We start from the raw sequence: 25,570 nt of genomic DNA, 5'->3' as shown, positions 1-25,570 counted from the left end.
GACAAAATAAAAATATAATACAACCCAGATAATGTAAAATTGTGATTTTCTAAGTCACTAATCATTGATAGCACAGGACTAGCTGATGTCTGAAGCTCCTTCCAGGCTTAGGCAGAGGTACTTTCTCCCTGGCTATCCACAATGTTGTGGGGCTAGCAAGGGGCATCCTGGCATTTTTTTATGTGTTTTTACAGTTTACAGGATTTTAATATCCATTATCTGGATTTTTTAAAATTGAGAGATAAAATGGCTTTTGTAGGGGCTAGAGAGGCAGACTCCAAGCCAGAAAGATTTGGGTTCAGGTCCCATCTCTGATAAATGACCCTGGCACTGGGACCCTGGGCAAATCACATCCCTCTAGAATGGTGGCATCAAACTCAGAGCCTGGGATACTGTCTATAAGGATCCCTGCAGGCTGCATGGTACCTTAGAAAGCTTTATATCGGCTATGTTCTATTGTATTTTCATCTCGTTAAATATTTCCCAATTACATTTTCATCTGGTTTGAGTGCTGTGGGTCTTATGTGAATGGCTTCTGTTCTCTAAGACTAACTTAAAGCCAAGATACCCACCCACACACATTAGTGAAAGGAATCTGCTCAGCAAGGAGGTCTCTATACTAGTGAAATAGGTCCAGGGTCTAGATTTAGAAGTGGCAGGAACCTTAGAGGCCATGTAATCTAAACTCTTCATTTTACGGGGCAGGAAACAATCCCAGGATGGGGGTGGGGTGGGAGAAGGGACTCACTCAAGGTCAGAAAATGGTATTTGGATGTATTCAATAAATCAATTGACAAGGAATTAAGGAATCAGTCCTTCCCCCCACCAGGAGCTTTGTTATAGCGGATCAGTCGTGACCCTGCGGGGCATAGCACACCAATGCTGTCCGTGGAGTTTTCTTGGCAAAGATACCAGAGTGGTTTGCCATTTCCTTCTCTAGCTCATTTTACAGATGAGGAAACCGAGGCAAACAGAATGAAGTGACTTGCCCAGGGTCACACAGCTAGAAAGTGTTGAAAGTCACATTTGAATCCCGTTCCTCATTCCTGGCCCTTCACCACTTAACCACTTAGCTGCCCCCGGAGCCATATAACTTGCCTCGAGGAGTTTACATTCTCTTATATTCACGGGAAATAATAGCCTCCCTCGAAAAGTGAGTGGCATTTCCCTCCATATTGCTTTGCGTTCTGCTCGGTTGCTATAAACAGGATCTACATTAATCGGTCTTTTCCAAAATGCTCCTCCCCTCCCCCCCCCCCCATGTCCCTCGGGATCTGCAGAAACAGGTGGCTTCTGCTTCGATGCCTCGATTTGGGGTGCACTGTCAACAAAAACCAGGTGTGTGGGCCAGGGTCCGCGTCTGGGGCTATAGATGGAGTCCCCACAGCACTCAGAGCGGGATTGGCCCAAGGGATCCGCTAGATTGCCGCATCAGCCCTCCCCACCCCTCGCAAACAGCCGATTCACCTGCCAACTTCGCCCTCGCCTCACAGCCGCTAGAGAGCCGGCTTCTGGCCTTCCCCACCCCCTCCCTGCTCTTCAGCCAATCCGTGGTAAAGTGCCCCGAGAAGGGGTGGGGACACAGATAGGGCACCGCCCCTATCTACCAGATGACCAATAGACAGAGGCGGAGGCCGGCCCCCGCACCTAGGGTTCCGCCCCCGCCACCCCGCCTCCAGCCGGCAGACAATATAAGAACGCGAGCGCCTGGCGGGAAGGCAAGATGGCCGAGGCGTCGTGCTGATTACGCTCTTGCTGCCGAGTCACCTCTCCCAAGCCTCGCCTTACCGGCCTCAGGCTTCATCGACCGAGTCAGTGTCCCACCCGCAGTGATCGCTGGGGTCCGTCCGCCGAGGACCGCAGGGTGAAGATGCCAAACATCAAGATTTTCAGCGGCAGCTCCCACCAGGACCTGTCCCAGAAGATCACCGACCGTCTGGGCCTAGAACTGGGCAAGGTGGTGACCAAGAAATTCAGTAACCAGGAGACGTGGTGAGCGGTCTGGACCGGGGCAGGAACTGGGGCCGGGTCGTGGGTCAGGGCTGTTGGCCCGGGTCCATTGGTTCTCACGCACGCACGCATGCGCCGGCGGTTGGGCTACCGGTTGTCAGTTGCGCTGGGACCCAGGCTAGAGGTCGGGGCGCGCTCAGGGCAATCCTGGGGGGCTGCCGGGAGGAATGAAGTGGCAGGAGGGACGTTACGAGCAGTCGCCACCTCGTGGCTGGGAATGCGGCTCGCGACTCGGGAGGGCGGGCTTGTGGTCGGGTGGAAAAACGGACCGAGACTCGGACCCTCTCCCCACTCCCCGTGGCGGTGATGCGGTCCCGGATCCCTTGGTCAAGGCTAAAGCCGGTATCGCCAGCTAGCCTTGGGCATGGGTTCCGGGGACCGGACCTTTGGCTTGAAGCAGTCGCTGATAGGTGCTTACTGTGCAGTGTGATCTAATGGTTAGAGCTCTGGGTTCAAATACCGGCTCTGCCCCTCGGTAGTTTTGTGACCGTGGGCAAGTCACTTACTCTCTCCTGTGCCTCAGGCTTCCTCACCTGTAAGACACGGATAAACTTGGCCTAGGATTTAGTGTATCCCTCTCCTGTGCAGGTTGGCTTAGGGGAGTGATTTTGGGAGAGTTTTCCTGGGGCCACTAAGAACCTCGCCCAGAGTTACACTGGAAGCACAGTTGAAACGACTTACGGTGGTTTTAGAGCGGAAACGACCGGAGTTAAAGTCCCCGCCCCCCCCACCCCCCTTCATTTTGGGGCCTCAGTTTCCTTAACTGTGAAATGTGGGAATTGTTCTAGATGACTTCTGAGGTCTCTTCCAGCTCTAGATCTAGGAGCCAGTAGATGGTAGAGGCCCGGTTTTGACTAGATTTTCCTGACTCACTCCACACTGTTTATGGCTTCCTAATCTGGAAAACGGGGATAACAATAGCATTTGCCACTTCATAGGATCATTGTGTAAACTAAATGAGATAATATTTGGGAAATGCTTTGCAAATTTTAAGAGTACCCTGTAGAAATGTCTCAATTATAGTTTGCACCTCTCTCTTGGAAGCAATCGGTCAATAAACTTTAAATCACTGGGCTAGAGGCTGGGGAATATTAGAGAAAATGGGCAGTTCCTGCCCCCAAGGAGCGACCATTGTATTTTGAGAGACGGAAAACTGGAATTTTAGGGTTATAGATTTTGTGTTGGAAAGGGACCTTTGACCATCTTATCTTGTCCAGGGATTCTTAATCTGAGGTCCATGGATAGATTTCCAGGGATCTGGGAATTTTAATGAGAAAACAGTGACTGAATTTGTTTTCACTGAATGCTAATTGAAATTTAGCATTTCTTTTAATTGTTTGAAAATACTCTCAAAAGGGGTCCACACCTAGGGAGGTGTCCAGGACCCACCAAAAAGGTTTAAGCCTTTTTCATTTTACCGATAAGGAAGCTGTGACCCCTGGATGGGCAGTGACTGATTCGACAAAGGGTCACACTGGTTGGGATATGGAGGAGCATCCCAGGTTTTTCCAAATTGAGCATTCTTCCCACCATACCACAACCCCACCCCTCTGGGTTCTCCTATTCTGTTTGTAGAACCGATTTAACATTTGAGTGGATTGAGCCAGGAGTTTGTTCAGTGGAGGAGGAGCTTGTTGAGTGGCTTAAAATTCTTGAAAAAAGAGGCAAACAAGTTAGGGGGCATTGCTGAAGATTTTCCTTGGATGGGAGAATGTTTGGTTGATTGTGATTATAGAAGGCTCGGCTTTAAATTTCATATTTCACTGCTTAGCTTTGTGGTGCTAGGGTTGGATTTGGGTGAGAGGACTTAAGTTCAAATCCCAATTCAGCCACTTCTGCCTGTGTACCCTTGGGCAAGTCACCCCAAGCTTTCTGGGCCTCCTTTCCAAGGCATCGAGATGTGACAAAAGCCCCATGAGGTTCCTTGAGTAAGTCATTTAACTTTTCAGCTCTGTTTCAGCTTCTCCATCAGTGAAATAGAGCTAATAATGGTGCCTGCCTCCCAGGATTGTTGAGAATTGAATTGAGGTAGTTATTCCTACAGCATCTAGCATAGTGTTTGTATTTGAGGCTGGATTTGAACTCGGGGCTTTCTGATTCTAGGCTCTCATCTCCTAGAGCTCTTCTACTTCTAGCCTGAGTCAGGTTTTTTTTAACCTGAGAGCCTTCTTTTAACTTTTTTTTTTTTTAATAACCTGGAGTTGATTTAAAAAAAAAATTGTTCACTGTATTTCAGTATAATGGTTTCCTTGGTAATGTATTTTGTATTTTACTTTATGCATTCCAAACATTCTATGCAGGGGTCCATAGGCTTTGCCACATACAAGTAAAAGGTTAAGAAGTCTTTGCTAAGCTAGGCATGTGAATGGTCCCTGCATTCGGATAAACCATGCTGGCAGCTCTCCTTACTGCTGACCTGCCAGCCCAGCAAACTGAAGGCAGCCGCCCTAAAAAGTTTATCTTTGGGGGTTTTGGGGGTCATCTTGGCTTTTGTATATATCCCTCCCCCTTCCAGTGAGCTAGTTCCTTTAATATAAAAACTTTAAAAAGATGGGGGTGGGGTGGGGCAGGCAATTCAATAAAACTGTGTTCTGCATAGCTGAGGGGGGGAGGGGTGTTTTCTCATTTCTTCAGTGTCAAGCCTTTGCCCAAATTTTAAGGAACCTTGCCTTGTGTTTTCCCTTCCTCTTCTCGTCTCTTCCTCCAGACCTAGGATTTCCTCCCTTTAGGAAGTGCCTAGTAAGACTCTGCCTGTCAGTCCTCTTGGGGTTGGCTGGGGCACAGAGGAGTGAAGGAGATGGGCTTTGACCTAGGTCACACAGCCTAATCAGGAGACACATGTTCTCCCCCTGTTGGCTACTACCTGTGTGGCCTTGGGAAAGTCATCCTACCTCCTTGGGGGTGGGGGTGGGGTCTCAGTTCCCTCACTGTAAAAGGAGAGGTTTTGTTTTCAATGACCTCTGAAGTCCTGTCCAGCTCAAGATGGAGGATTCTCTGCCTTTTATTAGAGAAGTTCCTAATTCATTCTTCCTTAGGACCAGAACACTGGGGGTGGGGGAGGTGTAGCCCTGTTGTTGAGTCTATAGAAGTTGGAGTTGACAGTCTACTAAATAGTGCAGATGGCTAAAGAAAGTCAAATAAGCTTGGACACTGAGGACTGGTACCACATCTTGGCTGTGACAAGGTTTTTTTTTTTTAGCTGCCTTTCAAATAAAAACCTGTCCCCATAAGGTTGCCATGTGGAACAGGGCAGGTTTATATAATCTTTTTTTGTCCCTTTGTCTCCCCTCCCCCTCCAAAAAAGTTAGTTTTCTTAGGCCCTAGCAGATTGGAATAAGTATACAGGTAAATACTAGGTCACAATCTGTATGTGTATGTGTCTATATATATGCAATTTGTATGTATATATAGACACAGACACATGGATAGTACACATCCCTTAGAGCATGATATTCAGCTGGTAACAGTTCAACAGCCAGTTAGCAATAACTGGGCCTTTAAAAGGATTTGAGTTTAGGGCTGATAGCCACCTTGACTCCTCGGTTTTCTGTTGACCCTCTAGAATGCTAATAACCATTTTTCAGGACCTGCTTCCTTCTGGATGCAGGTTTACCATTGTAACTAATTGTGGCAGAAAGCTAACGCAAACCTTGGGAAGCACAGGGCATCAGGATTTTTATAGCCCTGCACTGTGCTAAGCACTTTACAAATATCCCATTTTGTGATCATAACAATTCTGAGCTAGGTGCTGTTGTTATCCGCAGTTTACTGTTGAAACTAAGGCAAACAGAAGTAAAGTAATTTGGCCAGGATCCCACACTTGAATTTTGGGCCTCCTGACTCCAGAACCAGCATTCTATCCACTGGACCATCAGCTGCTTCCAGTGGCCTCCTATGGTCCTATCAGTCAATCAGGGAGGACACATAGCCTGTTCTGGCCTTTTATCAGTGAATAGCACATTGGGTCCTTATGAAGAATACCGTATGAAGAACTTAGTTGGACTTTGTGGCACTTTCACTGTCCCTGGACCAGAATTCTTTAGTCCTTGTGTTAGGCAGGTCTGAAGCCTGGGTGGGCTTCCCTTATTAGTCAAATGGAATATTTACATGCCCGCCAAAGGCAAAATGTATGGGACACATATAGTATGTGTATAGTTTAGAGTATAGTTTAGACCCTTCTAGTTTTTCTCTTCCACACTCAGCCTTTTGGGTTGGATTGGTAGAGGAGAGAGTGATTTCCTAGAAATTTCCCAAGTAACTGTAGCCCAGTTATAGTTACTGTAGCCCAGAAATAGTTACAAGTGTACAACTGTAGACTACATTGTATTAAGGAAATTTTCAAAGTCAGGTTTACAGGTCCATGTTTGTGACTGTCCTGTGTGTGTGTGGGGGGGGGGGTGTTTGTCTCATTTCTCAGTTCTGAATCACTTTGCTTCAGCAATGTAGTCAGTGGGACAACGATTCAGAAAAAGGACAGTTGACAGCAGCTAAGCTACTGAAATTTTATGTCCATATCCCTTATGGACATAGTTGGGTGGTGTTTTTTTTTTTTAGTCCCACATGTGCATACCCCATGCTAGGAGCTGTGGGGGATTCTCCCACAAAAGTGCTTCTGGGCCCAGGTCATGTGGGGAAGTTTATCTCTTAACGTTTGGCCTTCAGTGTTTTTCTGGAGGCTCCTTGATGGCTAGGGGGTGGGTGGGGGTGGGAGTGTAATGATCCTGACTATTTTGGGGTAATATCCTGACTATTTTGGGAAATCAAAGCCCATTCTTAAGATAGTGACTAGAGATGAACTCAGTATGAGGTATTTTTATTCTAAAGTTCTATTGCCATTTTGATACCTTGTTTCCCCGATAATAAGACACTGTCTTATAATTTTTTTGGACAGAAAAACAGAGGGCTTGTTTTCAGGGGAGGGCTTATTTTAACGAACATTGACAGCAATTTTAATAAACAGGTAAATGTGAACAAAAAATGTACCTTTATTCAATAAGTAAATCACTGGGGAAGAACACTGCTGCAGCTCTGATTGGATGCAGCTGGGGGGGGGGGACGGTGCATATAGAGGGTACCTAATGGGAGCGTGTAGCGCAGGGGATCACCTTCACTACAGTAGCAATCTCAATAGGGCTTATTTTCGGGGGAGGGCTTATTTTAGAGGAAACTTACACAGTAAGGGGAGGGCTTATTATCAGGGAAACACGATAGAAAGACAGGGAATTATTATATTATATATTTTATATTATTTATATTATATTATATATTCAGAATAATTATTGCTGAATAATAGTGTCTGTCAAGCTTAATCTAGACTATCCCATATCTTTCCTTCTTCCCCCCCCCCCCCCCCCCCAAAAAACCCCAACCTACCCAATTTAATGTAGTACCCTTGAGGTGATTGGTTTTTACTATTAACTAAAGTAGGGTGCAGGGCATTTAGACCTTTAAGAAAGTTTGGGAATTTATCTAACTCAGAAGTTCTCAACTGGGGGTATATAAGAAGCTTTTCAAGAGGACTCTAGAAATATCGGAAAATAAGTATATTATCTTTTTGAAATATTGCATAAACTCCAAATGAAGTTTTAGTGAACTCTTAGGGGAGAAAAATTCATCACTTTTGTTGTGTATATATGCAGGCTAAATGCAAAAATGTATTTTCTTTCTTATTGAATGTGAAGGTTTCCTGCAAATTTGGAGACCAAACAGGGTTGGAAATGAAGATGAGATCTAGTCCAACTTGATTTGCTTAGAGTCACCCAGATGTTAAACAGCAGAGTCGGGCTTCAAACCTTAGTCTTGGGATTCCAGATGTGGAAACTGACATTGGCCATAGACAAAACTGACCCATGATGTCTTTCAAAGTTAGTCACAGATCCACGTGCACTGATCCCTTGAGGGGAGAAACTGTCTACTTTTGTATTAAACTCGGAAGTTGATGTTTCTTGAGATGAGTACAGCGAGGATCATCCATAACTGATGTATGTATTTATGTCAGATATTTCTACATGAAACTTAAAGTAGGTGCCAACAACTGAATTTTAGTCATTCACCTGCCAACACGGGATCTAACTAGATAGATTGATCTATCGGTCAGTCACTTGAATCCAATCAATCCAGTAAGTTGATAGGGATCCTAAGTATAGTGAAGCATGCCTTAAATGTTTTGAAATCCTCAGTGGAATATTGAAATAACATTGTTAATCGAATTTTCCCTTCCTGCTGTAGCGTGGAGATTGGCGAAAGTGTCAGAGGAGAGGATGTCTACATCGTCCAGAGTGGTTGTGGTGAAATCAATGATAATCTGATGGAACTTCTCATCATGATCAATGCCTGCAAGATCGCTTCAGCAAGTCGAGTCACTGCTGTTATCCCTTGCTTCCCTTATGCCCGGCAGGACAAAAAGGACAAAGTAGGAGCAGACTCCAATGTGGTATTTTCTTTTATTTTTAAAATGTTACTCCAGAAGTTTAACCTTGCCCCTAGTGACCTTCCATTTTAGATTAGGGTAGAATGGATAGAGAGCTAGCCTTGAAGGGGAAGACCTGAGTTAAAGTCTCACTTCTAACTTATCCTGGTTGTGTTATGTGACCTTTGGCTAGTTATTTAACCTTTTGGTATCCCAGGCCACTTTCTGTAGTGATAGAAGTTCCCAGACTGGCAGTTAACTATACTGATAGAATTAGAGGTCTGGGACACAGGGATTATTTAAATGTGAGTCATCTTGTTTTCATCAGGATATAAATCACTAGTCAAGAAGTTCCAATTTAATCAGTTTTTTTTCAAATGCTTTATTAACTTCTGGTTTACAATCATTCATTTCCACCAGATTTTGAGTTACAAATTTTTTCCCCTACCCCACCGCCCCAAAATAGCAGTCCCACAGGATATCCCCTCCTCCAATCTGCTCTCTCCCATCCTTCCATACCCCCTTCAACTTTTCTAATAGGGCATAGTGGATCTCTATGCCCCAATGCCTGTATATCTTATTTCCCAATTACATGTAAAATGTAAAATAGTACTAATAATAGTATATATATTTCTAAACATTGATTTTAAAACTTTGAATTCCAGATTCATTCTCTTCCTCCCTTGTCACTTACTGGGAAGATAAGCAATTCAGTATAGGTTGAACATGTGTAGCTATGCAAAACATTACCATAGTAAATATATTGTGAAAGACTGACTATATTTCCCTCCCTCCTATCCCACTTCCCACTTGTTCTATTCTCTACTTTGATCCTGTCCCTTTTCAGAAGTGGGTGCTTCCAATTTCCCACCCCCCCCAGTCTGCCCTCCCTTCCATCATCCCCCCCTCTCATCCCTTTCCTCCCTACTCTCTTATAGGGTGAGATACCCTATTTAGTGTGTATGTCATTCCCTCCCTGAGCCAAATTCAGTGAAAATAAGATTTTCCCTTTTTGCCTTCCTGTTCTTCCTCTCCATTGTAACCATTTTCCCTTGCCTGTTCTATATGAGATAGTTTACCCCATTCTGTCTCTCCCCATCTGCTCTCATTATATTCCTCTCTCACCTCTCAATTTCAGCTTTTAAGTATCATCCCTTCCTATTAAATTGGTCCCGTGCCCTCTATGTTTCATCAGTTACAATTTGGGAATGTAAATAGTTCAACTTTGATAAGTTCCTTATGATTTCTTTTCCCTGTTTACCTTCTCAAGCTTCTCTTGCTTCTTGTATCTGAATGTCAAATTTTCTATTCAACTCTGGTTTTTTCAGCAAGAATGCTTGAAAGTCCTCTATTCCACTGAATGATCATATTTTCCCATAAAACACTATACTCAGTTTTGCTGGGTAGGTGATTCTTGGTTTTAATTCCAGCTCCTTGGACCTCTGGAATATCATATTCTAAGCCCTTCGATCCCTCAGTGTAGAAGCTGCCAGATCCTGGGTTATCCTGATTGTGTTTCCACAATATTCAAATTGTTTCTTCCTGGCTGTGTGTAATATTCTCTCCTTAATCTGGCAATTCTGGAACCTGGCTATAACATTCCTAAGAGTTTTCTTTTTGGGATCTTTTTCAGGAGGTGATTGGTGGATTCTTTCAACCTCTATTTTGCCCTCTGGTTCTAAAACATCAGGGAAGTTTTCCTTGAGAATTTCTTGAAGGATGATTTCTAGGTTCTTTTTTGGATCATGGCTTTCAGGTAGTCCAATAATTTTTAAATTATCTCTCCTGGATCTATTTTCCAGGTCAGTGGTTTTTCCAGTGAGATATTTCACATTGCCTTCCGTTCTTTCATTTGTTTGGATCTGTTTAACAACATCTTTTTTTTGATTTCTCATCAAGACATTAGCTTCCATTTGCTCCAGTCTAATTCTGAAGCAATGATTCTCCTCATTGAGCTTTTGAGATTCTTTTTCCATCTGGCAAATTCGGCTTTTTAAGGCATTCTTCTCCTCATCGCCTTTTTGAGCCTCTTTTGCCATTTGAGTCAGTCTATTTTTTTCTGGAAATTCTGAAGCAATGATTCTCCTCAGTATAGGAGTGTAATGTTGGATTGCTTTGCTTGGTTTGCTTCCTTTGCCTGCTCATTTTGCCACTCAGTTAGTTGAATTTTGGGCTTTTTGCCACAGTAGGACTCTGCTACCAGACAGGGGAGCTTCATACCACACTCTGGGGTTTTCTGAGCTGCTGAAGGTATTTGTTGGGTGCCCTCTTTGAAGCCTCCACACGCCCTGGCAAGCTGGTTACACACCCCAGGACTTCTACTCTAGACCAAAATCCAGATCCAAGCAGGTTAAAGCAAGAGCAATTACCCCGGGAGATTTCATCTTTAGAATGTTTATATATATATTTTTTGCTTTTTGGAGGGCAGTTGGGGCCAAGTGACTTGCCCAAGGTCACACGGCTAGTATTTGTGTTAAGTGTCTGAGGCTGGATTTGAACTCAGATCCTCCTGACTCCAGGGCCAGTGCTCTACTCAATGAGCCACCTAGCCGCCCCAATATATATTTTATTATATTTTAAAGTAGTGGTTATTTTTCATACTCATTTCTCAGCTATGTTTATAAGTTCTTTGTCTGTTTTGTTTACCAAAATTAATTGAAGTAGACATTTAGTGAAGTCTTTAGAGGGAGATTAACCATGTCTGCTCCTTAGAGGGTCTGGACCTGTAATTTCTTGGTAACTCTTGGTGAGGAAATTCCCTTTCTCAGTTTAGATCATTGACTATTCTACAAGCTATCAACAAACGTTTATTACCTGCTGTGTGCTGGCGGCAGCTAGGTGACCCAGTGGATAGAGCACTGGGCTTGGAATCTGGAAGACTCCTTCCTGAGTTGAAATCCTGACCTGACACTTTCTAGCTGTGTGATTGACCCTGGGTAAGTCCCTTAACCCTGTTTGCCTCAGTTTCTTCCTCCATAAAATGAGCTGGAGAAGGAAATGGCAAACCACTTCAGTATCTGCCCAAAAAAACCCCGATGAAGTCAGAGCAAGTTGGACACAAGTGAACAATATGTGCTAGAGTCAGCTAGGTGGCACTGCAGTGGATATAGAATGCCAGGCCTGGAGTCAGGAATACCTGAGATCAAATCCATTCTCAGACACATCCTAGCTTTGTGACACTAGGCAAGTCACCTAACCTCTGTTTGCCTTACTCCACTGGAGAAGGAAATGGCAAACCACTCCATTATCTTTGTCAAGAAAACCCCCATAGCCAGTATGGTCCACAGGGTTGCAAAGAGTCAGACTTGACCAACAGCAACAATGTGCCTGGCCTTGTACTGGAGATACAAAAAAAAAGGCACAAGACAATCCCTGCTCTCAAAGGAGCTCATAGTCTAATGAGGGAGACAAGCTATGTGCAGGATAAATCAGAAATAATCTCAGGAAGGCTGGACTTCTTGCAGAATGTGAGCCTTTAGCTGAGAGTTGAAGGAAATCGGGGGAGCCAGGACATAGAGGAGGGAGAGACAATTCCAGGCGTAGGAGACAAGCAGTACAAAGACCCAGAGTCAGGAGAATGGATTTAGGAGTAGGGAGGAGGCCCAGTGTCACTAGATTCTAGGGTATGGGGGGGATTAATATGTAAGGAGCCTGGAAAGGTAGTGAGGGGATTTAAAAGTCAATGGATTTTATATTTGGAACAGCTGGAGTTGATTAGATGGGGGGGCAGGTGGAGGGGGTATGATCGGATCTTTGTTTTATGAAGTTTACTTTGATAACTGAACTGGAGGAGGGATTGAAGTGGGGCCGAGACTTGAGGCAGGGAGACCAAACAGCAGGCTATGGCCATAGTTCAGCCAGAAACTATTGAGAGTGGAATGTTTTGTCCATGAAACAGCCAGGAGGCCGGTGTCACCAGATCCAAGAATACTTGGTGGGGACTAAGATATAAGAAGACTAAAAGGTAAGAGGGGATTAGGTTATGGGTGACTTTGAATGCCAGAGGACTTTAGTCCAGGAGTCAGGATTCCTGGAGGTCATAGGGAGTCACTAGAGTATGTGTGTGTGTGTGGGGGGGGGGGGTGATATGATCAAATATCTTTAGGAAAATAACTTTGGTGGCTAAATGGAGTATGGATTACAGTGGGGGGGAAACTTGAAGCAGGCCCACCCATCAGCAGGCTATTGAAATAATCCCCTTTTTCTCCCCCCTTTCACCTTCCTCCCTTCCTGTGATAAGGGCCTTCACTACAAAGGTTAAGTTAACAGGTCTTGGCAACAGATTGGATATAGGGAGTGAGAAGAGGAATGTGAGATCACCTAGATGCAAGTACATCTGAGGGACTGAGAGGATGGTTCAGTAAGAGGAAAAAGAATGTTTAGAGGAAAAGGTAAGATCTGTTTGGGACATAGTGAGTTTAAGACGAACATCTGTTGGGTATCCTATTGGAGACATCTGAAAGGCAGCTGGAGATGCAAAACTGGAGGTCATTAGAGAGTTTGGGGCAGGATAGGTAGATTGAGTCAGCAGCATAGAGATGGCTATTAAAGCCATTGGAGCTGAGATCATCAAATGAAGTAGTCTAGAGGGAGAAGAGGAGAGGGCCCAGGACTGAACCTTGAGGGACATCTGTGGTTTAGAGAGTGTGACCTGGGAGAGAATCCAGAGAAGGACCAGTCAGGTAGGAGAAGCAGCAGTAGGTGGGGCCCTGAGAACCTAGGGAGAAGAAAGAATCAAGGAGAGAGTGATCCACAGTGCCAAAGGCTGCAGTGATCTCCAGGAGAATGAGGATTGAGAAAAGGCCACTGGATTTGGCATCTGAGAGCTTACTGGTGACTTTCAGTGGTGATAAGAGTCAGAAGCCAGATTGTGGAAGTGGAAGCACCTTTTCTAGATGGCCTTGACCTTTTGGAGGAATTTACAAAGGGCCGAAGAATTACTAGGTGGAAGGATCCCAGTGAGTGATGGTATGCATGCATCCCGTGGGGTTAGCTAGATCCAGTGGGTTGGGGTGAATTGTCCCTTTAATCCCTACAGCTCAGCCCCAGGGCAGAGTCCCAAAACTGAGTAGATTTAGGGGTAGGGGTGGAGAGAATTTTCTGGTGGTCCAGATGCTGAGTAGAAGAGAATTGCCTGGGGCAGGAGATATTAAGTGACTTGAGGGAGGTCACCCCTCCATTGATGTGTCCCAGGCCTGACTTGAGCCTTCTGCCTGAGACTGGCTTCCTTTCCCCCAAGTCACACTGGCTCTCTGTTAGGAGCCTGGAGCCTGATGCTTGTGGGGGTGGGGAGCTATATGGCTGGAAATAACTGGTATTTAAAAACAAAAGATGGCTTCCATAAAACTTTCTCTAATATGTTTGTAGCCTTGTTAACAATTAAGGAAATGAAAATGGAGAAAAACTCCCAGGTATCATTATGCATATATTAAACTAACAAAAATAAACAATAAGATCTTTTGTTGATAAGGCTCTGGAAAAATGGGTACTTTAATTGCTATGTACTTTGCTGGTGCTACTATATGTTGATGAGTTGAGTCTCATCAGGGATAGTACTCAACAGGGAGAGTAGTGTGTAAGGAGTTATCAGACATTCTTACCCTTTGACCCAGGAATTCCACTTTGGGTAATGTACCCCAAGGAGATTAACCTGAAAGGAAAAACAATGATTTGTTTCAAGATGCTTGTAGCAGTTCTATTTTTATGAAAGCACAAAAAAAGAAAATGGAAACAACCTAAATGTCCAACATTATAGGAAAATAAGCAAATTATGCTCTACAAACGTGATGTAGCCACAAAACATTGGGCTGTATAGAAGTATGGAGAATATTTATATGAAAAAGACATTGTAAACACACCATCTAATGCATACATTGATCACTTTTAAGTTTCAAGGGTTTATAATGTAATTCATGGGAGGGCTACAGTGCCACCCGCCCCCCATTCAAATTGGAGTTTCTCTGTAAACTGAATAGATGGTCTTGAGTGGTGCTTCAGCTTAAAATGCAGCTAAACTAATGGTGGTGTTCTCCAGACTTGGCTAGGCTGATCTTTGACCAGTAGGCCTGACTGGGTCCCTCCTGGAAACTCCAGCTTGATAGGCCCTGCTAGATCATAATTCTTTTTTTTTTTTTTTAAGCAATTGGGGTTAAGTAACTTGCTCAAGGTTACAGGGCCAGTTATTTTTTGTGTGGGTGCCAAATATCTGAAACTGGAACAGAACTCGGGTCCTCCTAACTCTGGGGCCGGAGCTTTATTCACTGCACCACCTAGAACTTAATTCTTGCACAGCATCCAAGGTGATAGGATATTGGGAGACCTCTTAGGGCAGGATGATACTGATCATGACTATAGAAAAAACAAGGAAGAGAATTTGGAAGTGATGTTTGCCAGCCTGTTTCTCCTCTGCCTCAGCCAGGTGGATTCTTGAGGTTAATGCTAGCAAAGTAGAAAGAAATTCTGGCAGATTTTAGGACTAGCTTGGCTAAATGCAGAGATGCTGAAAGTAATGTTGCCAGCACACTGACCACTTGGTGGTGAATTGACCATAGCAACCTGGGAAACAAAAAAGATGAAATACCACCCATCTAGCCAACTTAGCCCCCTGTGCTTCTGTAGTGATGGTGGCAGAAATGAGGCAAGAGGGTCCCAAGAATCCTCAAGCTTTGTTAGACCACCTCTTTTCTGTAAACTCCTTGTAGGGTGACTATCAGGTATACTACTAGAGAAATCGTCATACCTATTTACATCTGTCCCATAAGTGGAAATAGGTGACCAAAAGAAGTCACAGCTAACTCACAGACTCTCATTGGAGAGGCAAGTAAAGAAAGGAGTTGTTGAGGGACTTTGCTTCCATGGGAAGCTTAAGGGTAGTTTAAAGAGCTTTGTAATATTCCAAAGTAAATTGAGTCCATTCCCTTCCTCCTGTTCAACCCTAGACCCAACTCTAGGTCCAGGTCTACACATTGATAGACAGACTCTAGGTTTTTCATCGAAATACATGTCATAATCTGGGTAATAGATATTACTCATCCATTTGGTCTTTACTGCGTGGATGGTCGACTTACAGAGACTGATGTATTCCAGGGCTTATTTTGCAAGCCCTATTGTCATCTGTAAACAGAAACACGTGAAAGACCATGGAGAAACCATTCTCTTCCACTTGGACTCCATATTCCCAATAGGGTTATTTCTATCATAATCTTTCAAGGAATCTTGAATGATTTTGATAATATAGGTGGGGAGAAGTCTTTTTGGAAAAAGAGGCTTTATAGTGACTTTTTTCTTTTTATACTTTTATTTTTATTATGAAATTAGTAGATATATGAGCATTTTCATACTACAAAATATAACATTAAAAGGTAATTTAATTAAAAGTCACAAATGGCTATTACACTGATCTTGTTTTTCCTTTTAAGTATATAATAAAGTCAGTATCTAAGTTTCAAAGCTGTCTTATCTGAGTTTCCTTTTGATCTACTTTCTGGACTCAAGGAAGCTCATTCTATCTGTGATTGCTAACAAATTTTTCCTTAAATCTGACCTAAATCGCTTATCAGTAACTTCAACCATTTTTCTAAGGTGACATTTTGCTATACCACATTTAAAATAAATTATATTCTATAAACAGTAAGCACCACCAGGATCTTAAGTACTCTACAAATGGTAAAGATACAGTTCATTGTTGAATATTGCTTATGAAAACCTGCTTTACACTACTGATTTCTCACTTAAGGATTCCCTCATTTTGTACATTGATGATTGTCAGAGATTTTATATAGGTGGGGAGAGAAGACTTATCAAGCTCCATAGTTGTTTTCTCAGTGGTCTTTGGTTTTTGTTTTGTTTTGCCTATTAATCAGTGTGAATTTTTAAAAACTTTATTATCTTTCCATCCTTCATGTACCTTGCTTACCAGTTCTTCAATAGCTTCAGTTGTATGTCTCCTAGAAAGGGTATATATTTGATCCAGTTTGGCTTCTTTTCCTGTTTTTGTTCTTTAAACACATTGGAAACTCTGGTATTAGGGTCTGAGCCCTTGATGGGAAAAACAGTTTGTTATAGTAATCTTTATATATAGCTCTATAGCTCATCTCTGATTGCTAACAGATTTTTTTCTTAAATCTCACCTAAATTGCTTTTCCATTTTTCTTCTGGGTTTTTTGGGGGCAGGGCTTCCATTTTCATTCTTAAATGCCCTTGAGATAACTTACTTAAATTTCTTGCCAAGCCTTCTTTTCACTAACATATTAAAAATGAGTATACAGAAGAAGCAGAATAAAGGATGCCATGAAAAGTGATGGGCTGGTCATATAGCAAGAGTGAAAGATACTGAACCAATAGACAGCCCACCTGCTCCATTGGTATTCACACAGTATCAGAGAAGGCCTTCTGGAAAACCCCACAGGATGGGCCAGCACCAAGTACATGAGCTTTGGTCTGCCATCTTGTTATTGAAGGGAGCATCTATGTGATGAACCTCTTCCAGAGGCATTGGGCTAAGAAGTCTTCATTTGCTCCTTTGTTTCTGTGAACTTCAGAATTCTATCCGATATGTCTTACACTTCAGTGTATTGTAGTTTGGGGACTTTTGGGGAGTGGAAGTGGGTAGGACTGCTTTTATTTTGTTAATAACAATGTTGATTGAAAAGTTTTTAAGACCAGGTGGTCTTTTTTTTTTTAATTAAATGTAGGCTGGTAGCCACGTATCAGACTTGCCTCTTTTTACCTTTGATAAACAATCCTAGAGACAGCAAAACTGTTTTACTAAAATAGGCAGTAGGCCCACTTTGACAAGTTCATAACTTTGAACTATTTGTCAGTGACCCTTCCTTTCTCTCCCATTTAGAGCCGAGCCCCAATCTCAGCCAAGCTTGTGGCAAATATGCTGTCTGTAGCAGGAGCAGATCATATAATCACCATGGACCTTCATGCCTCTCAGATTCAGGTATTAAAGAAAAACAGTGTGTGTTGGTTTTCATGAATACTCTGGGGAACAGAAAACCAGAAGAAGCAAACGCAGGAGACCAAATGTCTTGGAACTAAATGAAAGGAGCACTGAGATTGTATTCTCAAGAACTTGCTTTGACTCTTGGTTTGAGTCGCCTACTTAGTAGGTGAATGGTATTGCTACGCATGGGCCTCTGTCACTCCCGATGGAAGCGTGGGGTAACATGCTGTTTGCCTCACAGGGTTGCTTTGGATAAGGTGCTTATTTACAAATGCTGGGCATGGGCATGGGAGCGGGTGGTGGGAAGCCAAGAGATTAACAGAGTCCTTTCCACAGGGATTTTTTGATATCCCAGTGGATAACTTATATGCTGAACCAGCTGTCCTGAAGTGGATAAGGGAGAACATTACCGACTGGAAGACCTGCTGTATTGTATCCCCTGATGCTGGTGGAGCTAAAAGGTAAGATTTATTCTACCCACCCTGTGGTCATCTCCGATCTGACTGCTTGTGGGCAATCTACATATCTGGGAGTACTTAAGATGGCTCAGCTCATCTTTTTTTTTTTGGTGCTTTTCGGAGGGGGAAAGCAGGGTAGTTGGTGTTAAGTGACTTGCCCAAGGTCACACAGCTAGTAAGTGTTAAGTGTCTGAAGGCAGATTTGAACTCAGGTCCTCCTGAGTCCAGGGCCAGTGCTATTATTGAGTTCAATCCCTCATTTTACAGTTGAGGAACCAGAAGTGACTTGCCTAGGATCACACAGCCAGTCAGTGTCTGAGGTCAGATCACAGCCCCAAATCCAGTGTTGCTCTCTCTATACCCTGTGTCATCTAGATCTTCTCTTCCTAAATTGTTGCTGTATCTTTTCCTTGGAGATGGCATCACATGCGACATATGACTTTATTATAATTTTTTATTAATAGTATTTTTCCAATTGTAAAGACAATTTTCAATCTTTTTTTGGAAAGATTTTGTGTTTCCTAATTTTTTCCTCCCTCCTCCCCTAGATAGCAAGCAACCAGATATACAATCATATAAAATATATTTCCACATTAGTCATGTTGTGAAAGAAGACAGAACAAAAGGAAAAACCATGGAAAAAAACAAAGTGAACATGACTTATTCAGATGTGTTCCCTTTCACTGGCCTGTTGCTATTTGGGGGTCCAGGAATTCCTTCAGGTAGATCCCAGGAAGAAGGGAGCTCTGTAACCACTAGCCATGGCTAGATAGTACTAGATAGTACAGTGATAGAGTACTAGGTCTGGAGTCAGGAAGACTAGAGTTCAAATCCAGCCTCAGACATCTATTAATTTTGTGATTCTGGGCAAGTCACTTAACCTCTGCCTCATTTTTTTTAATTGAAAAATGGGGACTCCCCATCTCCCTAGGTGGTCATAAATATTAAATGAGATATTTGTAAAGTGTTTAGCACAGTGCCTGGTATACATAGCAAATGCCTAAAAAATTGTTTATTCCCTCCCTAACTTGGGGCTATGTATGTGACTTGGGAATCAGCTAGGGATTTGATTTTTCAGATCAACACATCGACAGCTGTTAAAATGACCTAGAACATGGTTATACTATGTGTCAGTGGGGAATGGGCGGGTTTGTTTCCCCAGACCTTTTGCCAGTTTGCAGAACAGTTTTGATTCTTAGGACTGAGTACTGAGCAAGGAAGAAATCATGTTGTGTTATTGTTATTAAAGCCAAGAGCATTAGGACCGTTGGAATAGAATTTACGAGAGACAGATTAAGAGCACTTCATTTTCCTCCCTTGATTACTCATTAGTAATACATTCTGAAGTGTCACATTCTTTTTTTGTTTTTGTTTTTTGCTTTTTGGAGGGCAATTGGAGTTAAGTGACTTGACCAGGGTCACACAGCTAGTTTTTGTGTGTGTGTGTGTGTGTGTGTTAAGTGTCTGAGACTGGATTTGAACTCAGGTCCTCCTGACTCCAGGGCCAGTGCTCTATTCATTGAGCCACCTAGCCACCCTTGTCACTTCTGTCAATTCTTGTCAATTCTTAATGGAGAAATAGAACCAGGTACTACGAAACCCAGGTGTTTGCAAAATTAATTCAGGATTCCTTCAAAGCCATTCATATTTACAACACCTTGTTTCTCTTTCATGTCTCCATTAAAGTAAACATGAAGAGAACTTAAGTTCATTTCAGCACCCTCCACTCCCCCCCTCCCCATTTATTCCTGGCCTGTTTTCCAATGTCATTCTTTCCTCAGTGTGTTAGATCCAGATCTGTCATGAGAGAGAGATTGAATGGGAGGTCTCAGAGGCCATTGAGTCCAACCCTCTTGTTTTACAGAGGAGGAAACTGAGGCCCAGGGAGGAAAAGGGACTTGCCCACAGTCACACACCATTAGAGGCAGGATTTGAAACTAGTAAAATATGTGATACGCCTAGAAAAAGCTTTTTGAATCTCTATCAGTTTTACTATAGGCTGCCTGAAACAGGCTGACAGCATTTATAGGCAGATCCCATGAAGTGGTGATAGCATTATTCAGATTCACAAGGCACATTTTCATTGACTTAGAAGCAGTTAGCCTTTTTCATATGATTATAACTTTAGATAGTGGGAATTTGCATACACAGGGATTCTTTATTTGCATTGTGGAGGGAGAGTGAGGATAGAACTTGAAATGAGTCAAGGTCAGGCTTTGTTGATCTTCTGCTGAGATTTAGGTTTGCTGACAGTGGCCCCAGCTGCTCTCTTGTTTCTTAACCGTTGGTGGGGTCTCTTTCCCCAGAGGAACTGAAATGATCTCTTTACATAGTCATTCCCCATTTAAGACTGTAATGAATTCATCCACAAACATTTCTTAAGCACTTACATTGCGTTTATAGGGGGATGAAAATCCCCAACCAGTCTGCTGAGAGGAGCTAAACTCCTGTTCCTGGAGATGCAGTATTCACACAGATTGTAAGCTGGGAGCCCCTGCCAGGAAGGGAGGCTGCTGAGCTGAGACTCAAAGGAAGCCAAGGATTTAAGAGGAGAATATGTCCTAAGGGTTAAAGCCAGCCCCAGCAAAGGTATGGACAAGTCAGGGAACAGCAACTAGACCAGTTTGCTTGGAATGGAGATTTCATGAAGAGGAATAATGTGTAATAAGCCCAGAAGGCAGGGTAGGTTGGAGCCTGCCTATGCAGAGCTTTAAATGCCCCACTGAGGCCTGTCTGTGTGGACCTCTTTATGCTTGACTGGCCACTGAGTATCTGAGCTTTGAGGCACTCAGCTAAAGGCTTGTTCAAAGCCCATACGTGGTCGGAATGATCTCAAGCAGGCAGATGTGGTCAACAGAATCCTGTGTGTTCAGGAGGCCACTAACTCTCAGAACAGTAGCAATAGAAAGCAGCGTGTGACCTGGTTAAGAGCAGGATGTAATAGAGAGGTAGTCTATAATTCGGTGGAATCAGCACTGAGTTTCTAGGCCTGAGTTCAGATCCCAGTTCTGCAACAAGCAGTGGTCTGGGTGACCTTGGTAAGTTATTTCTTCTCCCTGGGCCTCAGTTTCCCCAACTGTAAAATGAGGGACTTGGATTTGATGCCTTCCAAGGACCTTTCTGGCTCTAGGTCTAGGATCCTGTGAACCATTTGCAGACTAGCTAGCTTCTCTGTTCAGTCTTATCTTGGAGCAGCCATCTTCCTAAGGTATGGATGCCATGGTGGGTGGAACCTTCGAAAAGAGATTGGCACTGAGCTAGCCTGGTAGCCCCAAAGCGCATATTGCTTGTGCTTGCTTTGTGTATAATTTTCATATAAGGAAAAATAGCTCAGTACAATGATTGTTAATGGGGGTAGCTAGGTGGCGCAGTGAATAGAACGCTGGTCCTGGAGTTAGAAGGACCTGAGTTCAAATCCGATCCCAGACACTTGACACACTTAATAGCCGTGTGACCTTGGACAAGTCAACCCCAATTGCCTTGCTCCCTCAAAAAAAAAGTGAGTCAAGGGATGGCCATCCCTTGACTCACTTTAAGTCGAAAAAAAAGAAAAAAAATTTTTTTTAATAACTGTAATGCTCTCCTGGCTAGCAAATGGCACTGTGTCAGTAACGTGCTCTCTCTGTATTTAACTTTTACACTACCTACCTACCTACCTCACAGGGTTGTGGTGAAAACAATTTGCAAAATGATTTTGTTCTCCCTATTTTACAAATGAGAAAATTTGAGTCTTAGGGGAAGTAATTTGCCTCCTCACTACAAGGACCTCCCTCATTCCTTACATACTGCTGGGCTGTTGCTGAATTTACCTCTGAATATGGACAGTATGTTAGCTCAGATGGCATTGCCAACCTCTTAATGGTGCTGTCCCATTCACATGTGAAAATGACACCACCGACTCTACAAGCATTAGCAACTTGTGACTTAGAGGAAAGTGAGCTGGGTTTTGGAACCTATGAAGTCCTGGCTTCACATCTTGCCTCTGACATTTAGTTGTGTAACTGTTAACAAGTCACTTCCCTTTCCTGAACCTCAACTTCCTCATCTATAAGATGGGAATAACACCTGCATTACTCACCTCCCTGGACTGAATGAATGCTCAAATGAGAATGTAGCTCAAATGAGAAAATGTATTATGTAGTACCTTTTAAGCTTTAACTTAGGCATCCAAACTATGGTGTCCAAAAAAACCTTATTATTGGTGTTGATAAGGTTTTTAATGGGTCAGTGGAATTAGCCAGATTGCCCACCTCCCTTTCTCTTCTGAAATCATTAGTGTTCCCTCATGGACAGTGATTCAAAACAGAAAGCTCTATTTCATTTGGAGACAAGTGGGGCATATTCCATGGCAACATACCAATAAAGAAGCCTAAAGAAGACATCAAAGCTACTGTTTAATTGGTGTCTCTTCCTAATTGTCTTAAAAATGAAGTCTACATCCAGCTACATAGTATAGTCTTCACTGAGAAACAATGGCTGAAAATAGCAGGGATGTCATGAACATTAGGATAGGCACTCAGTCTTGCTGCCTGCCATCCTTAGTCAGGGCCTTGAGTGATTGATTCTTCACTGAAGTATTGATAAAAATCTATAAACTGCCTTACCCTTGTCTTCCTGCAGAGTGACTTCAATTGCAGACCGACTGAATGTTGACTTTGCTCTGATTCACAAAGAGCGGAAGAAGGCCAATGAAGTCGACCGCATGGTGCTAGTGGGAGATGTCAAGGACAGAGTAGCCATTCTAGTGGATGACATGGCTGATACTTGTGGTACTATCTGTCACGCAGCAGATAAGTGAGTAGATGGCGTGGGGAAGGAGCGTTATTTGTCAGGAGGCAGTGACTGGGTGTAATCTATTGGTCTAAATGATCTGTTTAAAAACCCACATGTTCTCCTGCCCTGAAAGTGACTACCTTAAGGGAATAAATGCCACCTTTCAATGTCCCAGGCCCAAAGCAAACTTACTGATCCATTGAACACAGACGGTTGCTTCAGACAGTTTTGTGGTTTCTAGTAGGAAGGAGAATTTAACCTGGTGGAATTTAACCTAGGCCATTGAGCGTGGCAATCTGATGGCTATTATTGATTGTAGTAGCAGCATATAGCCTTGTGCTCTGTCAGGCTCACTGTTCATCTCAGGAGCTTCTGTTAGTAGCTCTTAGTTGTAAAATGGGTTTTGTTTTGTCTCTTGTTAAACTGACAAATAAATTTCCCCCATGCCTCCTTTCCTTCTGCCCATCCTTCACTTCCTGGTACAATTAGGTTCATTTGGTTACTATCTTTTTCTAGACTTCTGTCAGCTGGAGCCACCAAAATTTATGCTATCCTTACTCATGGGATTTTTTCGGGTCCAGCTATTTCTCGAATTAACCATGCATGCTTTGAGGCAGTTGTGGTCACAAACACAATACCTCAGGAAGACAAGATGAAACATTGCCCCAAAATACAGGTAAGATGGGATTTTGTCCCGGATCTTGAGGAGGGACTGTTTGCCCACCACCTGAGCAGGCCTGACTTTTCAAGGAAGGCCTTGGGCCAAACCAGGGTTGCCACAGCCATTTTAAGTGGATGCTATCCTTGCCTGGGGTTGACCTCTGCTTTCCTCTCTTCCCCCCTTCAGGTGATTGACATCTCTATGATCCTGGCTGAGGCCATCCGGAGGACTCACAATGGCGAGTCAGTCTCTTACCTGTTCAGTCATGTTCCTTTATAATTGCTGCTTTTCTATGCTAAGCCAGTCATTGCTTGGTATATTACAAAAAGTTCAGTAGAAATCCCTGCTTGTTCATCCTGCTCTCCACATTTTTTTGCTCACATCCAGTTTCCTTTTGTTAGTCTTAAGTGAGCCTTTCAGTTTTCACTCTTAATTGTGGAGAGCAGGCCTGACGCATCTACCATAGAAGTCCAGGCGGGAGGGGAGGGAGGGACGGGGCAGATGCACCACTATGCATGCAAACTTCAGCAGTTGGTTGGTTTAAAAAATAAAAATCTGGGGGTGGTGCAGTGAGTAAAGCGCCGGCCCGGGAGTCAGGAGGACCTGAGTTCACTTTCGGCCTCAGACACTTAACACCCACACACAAAAAAAAACTAGCCGTGTAACCTTGGGCAAGTTACTTAAACCCCGATAGCCCTCCAAAAAGGCAAAAAAATAAATAAATAAAAATCTGCAAAGCCTAAATAAAAATTAAACTCTTGTTAGTGTCAGGCCATAGCAAGAGCCCCAGCTGCTATATGTCAAGCTCTTTACTGGGAATAGTGAGAAGACAGGCCATGCCCTCAAGGAGCTCACAAGGCTCACAACACTTGGACAGCACCTCAAGGGAAGCTGGGGGAAGGCCAAGGGGTAGCCATGTCAGGGAGGAGAATGGGGATGCATTGTAAAGTTGTGGAGTGGTTGAGGTTAGTTTGGGGCCAGCAAAACAGGCTACGTGAGTGAGGAGTAAAAAGAGTGGGGAAGAGAGTTCCCTTGTAGTTGGGCTTTTAACTTTGGTTGGATCTTTTGCTTTCAAACCACCATTTACAGATTGAGGTTTCTCCCTGAGTGAAAAAATACTGGCCTTGTTTATGTTCAGAACATAACATATTTCTGTCTTTCCATAGAAATTCCTCATTCAGAGCTGAGGCTCTAATTATGAGCAGGGTGCATTTTTAATCCCTCCTTTCCAGTAGTTGACCCTGTTCATTAGTAGATTTTGATGTTTCTTCACCTCTCTTCCTGTCCGCAAATCTAAATTTAAGGAGAGAAAATTTAGGCCTCAAGGGGAATATGCTCTTTCCTTCTTTTTAAATACTCCTCTTTCTCCATGAGTGGCACCACAATGACATGAGCTGTGGAGGAAAGAAAAATGTCATCATTCCCTGAGCTCATAGGCAGCTTTGATTCCAAAGCAGAATGGCCAACTGGCAGTGGGCAGTGACTCTGATAAGGGGGAAGGAGGGTCTTGGAGGCTGCAGCCCTTTGTGCCTTGGTGTGCTCAGAGACTGGCTGAGCTTTTCTCAGGAGATAACATTGAAAGGATTGTGACTGATGGATGGTGGATGCTAGGGTTCCTCAGACCTTTGTGAGCTCTTTGGCCTTGGAGCCTTTGAATTCTAAGAACTTCATATGCATTTTCTCCGGTCTTCTTGGGTGCTGGTAACATGCTCCGATTAAAGGGGAGATTTATAGAAAGAGCTGTAGAATGAGCTAGTCTGCAGTGAGTGCTGAAGCTGGCGTTTATATCTAGCAGAAGGTTCGAGCAGATTCCTTGCTGCTCCAGCTGTAGTTTCCTGGTGCTTTGCTGCTGAGCTGTTAGCCAGCATTGAACCAAAGTGACTGATGTTGGCATTCCTGTTCAACCATAAGACTTCAATGAAGGAATTAAACTTACTTTGAAAGCAGTTTTGGTTTATTTTTGTTTGCGTGTTGTTCGGTCGTGTCTAACTCTTCATGACCCCCTGTATCACCATAGCATGCCGATACTGCTTATGGGATTTTCTTGGCAAGGATGCTGGAGTGCAGCCTTCTCCAGTGTCTGCTTGTGTGTATACATATGTTCAGTCAGTTCCTGACCCTGAATTCCCAAAGGTTCTGCCAGGGGAGAAGAAAACCTCAGTCAAGTCCTCCTAAGCCCAAAAGGTCAGGAACAAGACTGGACCTTGAGAATGCTGAGATCTGTCCCTGAAGGCTTAGCCAAGCTGACCACTAGAAGGATGGCTTACTTTGCTTCTCCTAAGACAGGGAGAGGAACAGAGTTGCAAACC

The 25,570-nt window shown here is 43.5% G+C and overlaps 1 protein-coding gene across 3 annotated transcripts; it reads left to right on the top strand.

Moving 5' to 3' along the window:
* The first annotated feature begins 1,687 nt into the window (after window positions 1-1,687).
* Window positions 1,688-25,207, top strand: PRPS1 (phosphoribosyl pyrophosphate synthetase 1). 3 transcript variants are annotated; one of them, XM_069100442.1, is made up of 7 exons: window positions 1,688-1,992; window positions 8,239-8,422; window positions 17,268-17,366; window positions 17,706-17,830; window positions 22,448-22,621; window positions 23,117-23,276; window positions 23,448-25,207. In XM_069100442.1, the coding sequence occupies exons 1-7, from the start codon at window positions 1,871-1,873 to the stop codon at window positions 23,538-23,540; spliced, it is 957 nt and encodes a 318-aa protein (XP_068956543.1). In that variant the 5' UTR covers window positions 1,688-1,870; the 3' UTR covers window positions 23,541-25,207. The 3 variants fall into 3 exon arrangements, with proteins under 3 accessions (XP_068956543.1, XP_068956542.1, XP_068956541.1); XM_069100441.1 differs by having other exon boundaries at window positions 8,239-8,440; XM_069100440.1 differs by having other exon boundaries at window positions 8,239-8,443.
* Window positions 25,208-25,570: the final 363 nt, after the last annotated feature.

The sequence above is a fragment of the Petaurus breviceps genome, unplaced genomic scaffold (genome assembly GCF_028583685.1).
Source record: "Petaurus breviceps papuanus isolate PSGF00001 unplaced genomic scaffold, PetGlider_PUasm1.0 400, whole genome shotgun sequence".
Taxonomy (NCBI): domain Eukaryota; kingdom Metazoa; phylum Chordata; class Mammalia; order Diprotodontia; family Petauridae; genus Petaurus; species Petaurus breviceps.
Note: the sequence above shows the minus strand (reverse complement) of the source record. Positions and strands in the feature narration are given on the sequence as shown.

Excerpts from the sequence above, each read along its gene's own strand:
- PRPS1 (XM_069100440.1), top strand. The coding sequence starts at position 1,871 with ATGCCAAACATCAAGATTTTCAGCGGCAGCTCCCACCAGGACCTGTCC. Across the intron at positions 17,367-17,705 it reads TTCATGCCTCTCAGATTCAG|GGATTTTTTGATATCCCAGT; the intron begins GTATTAAAGAAA and ends TCCTTTCCACAG. Across the intron at positions 17,831-22,447 it reads GATGCTGGTGGAGCTAAAAG|AGTGACTTCAATTGCAGACC; the intron begins GTAAGATTTATT and ends GTCTTCCTGCAG.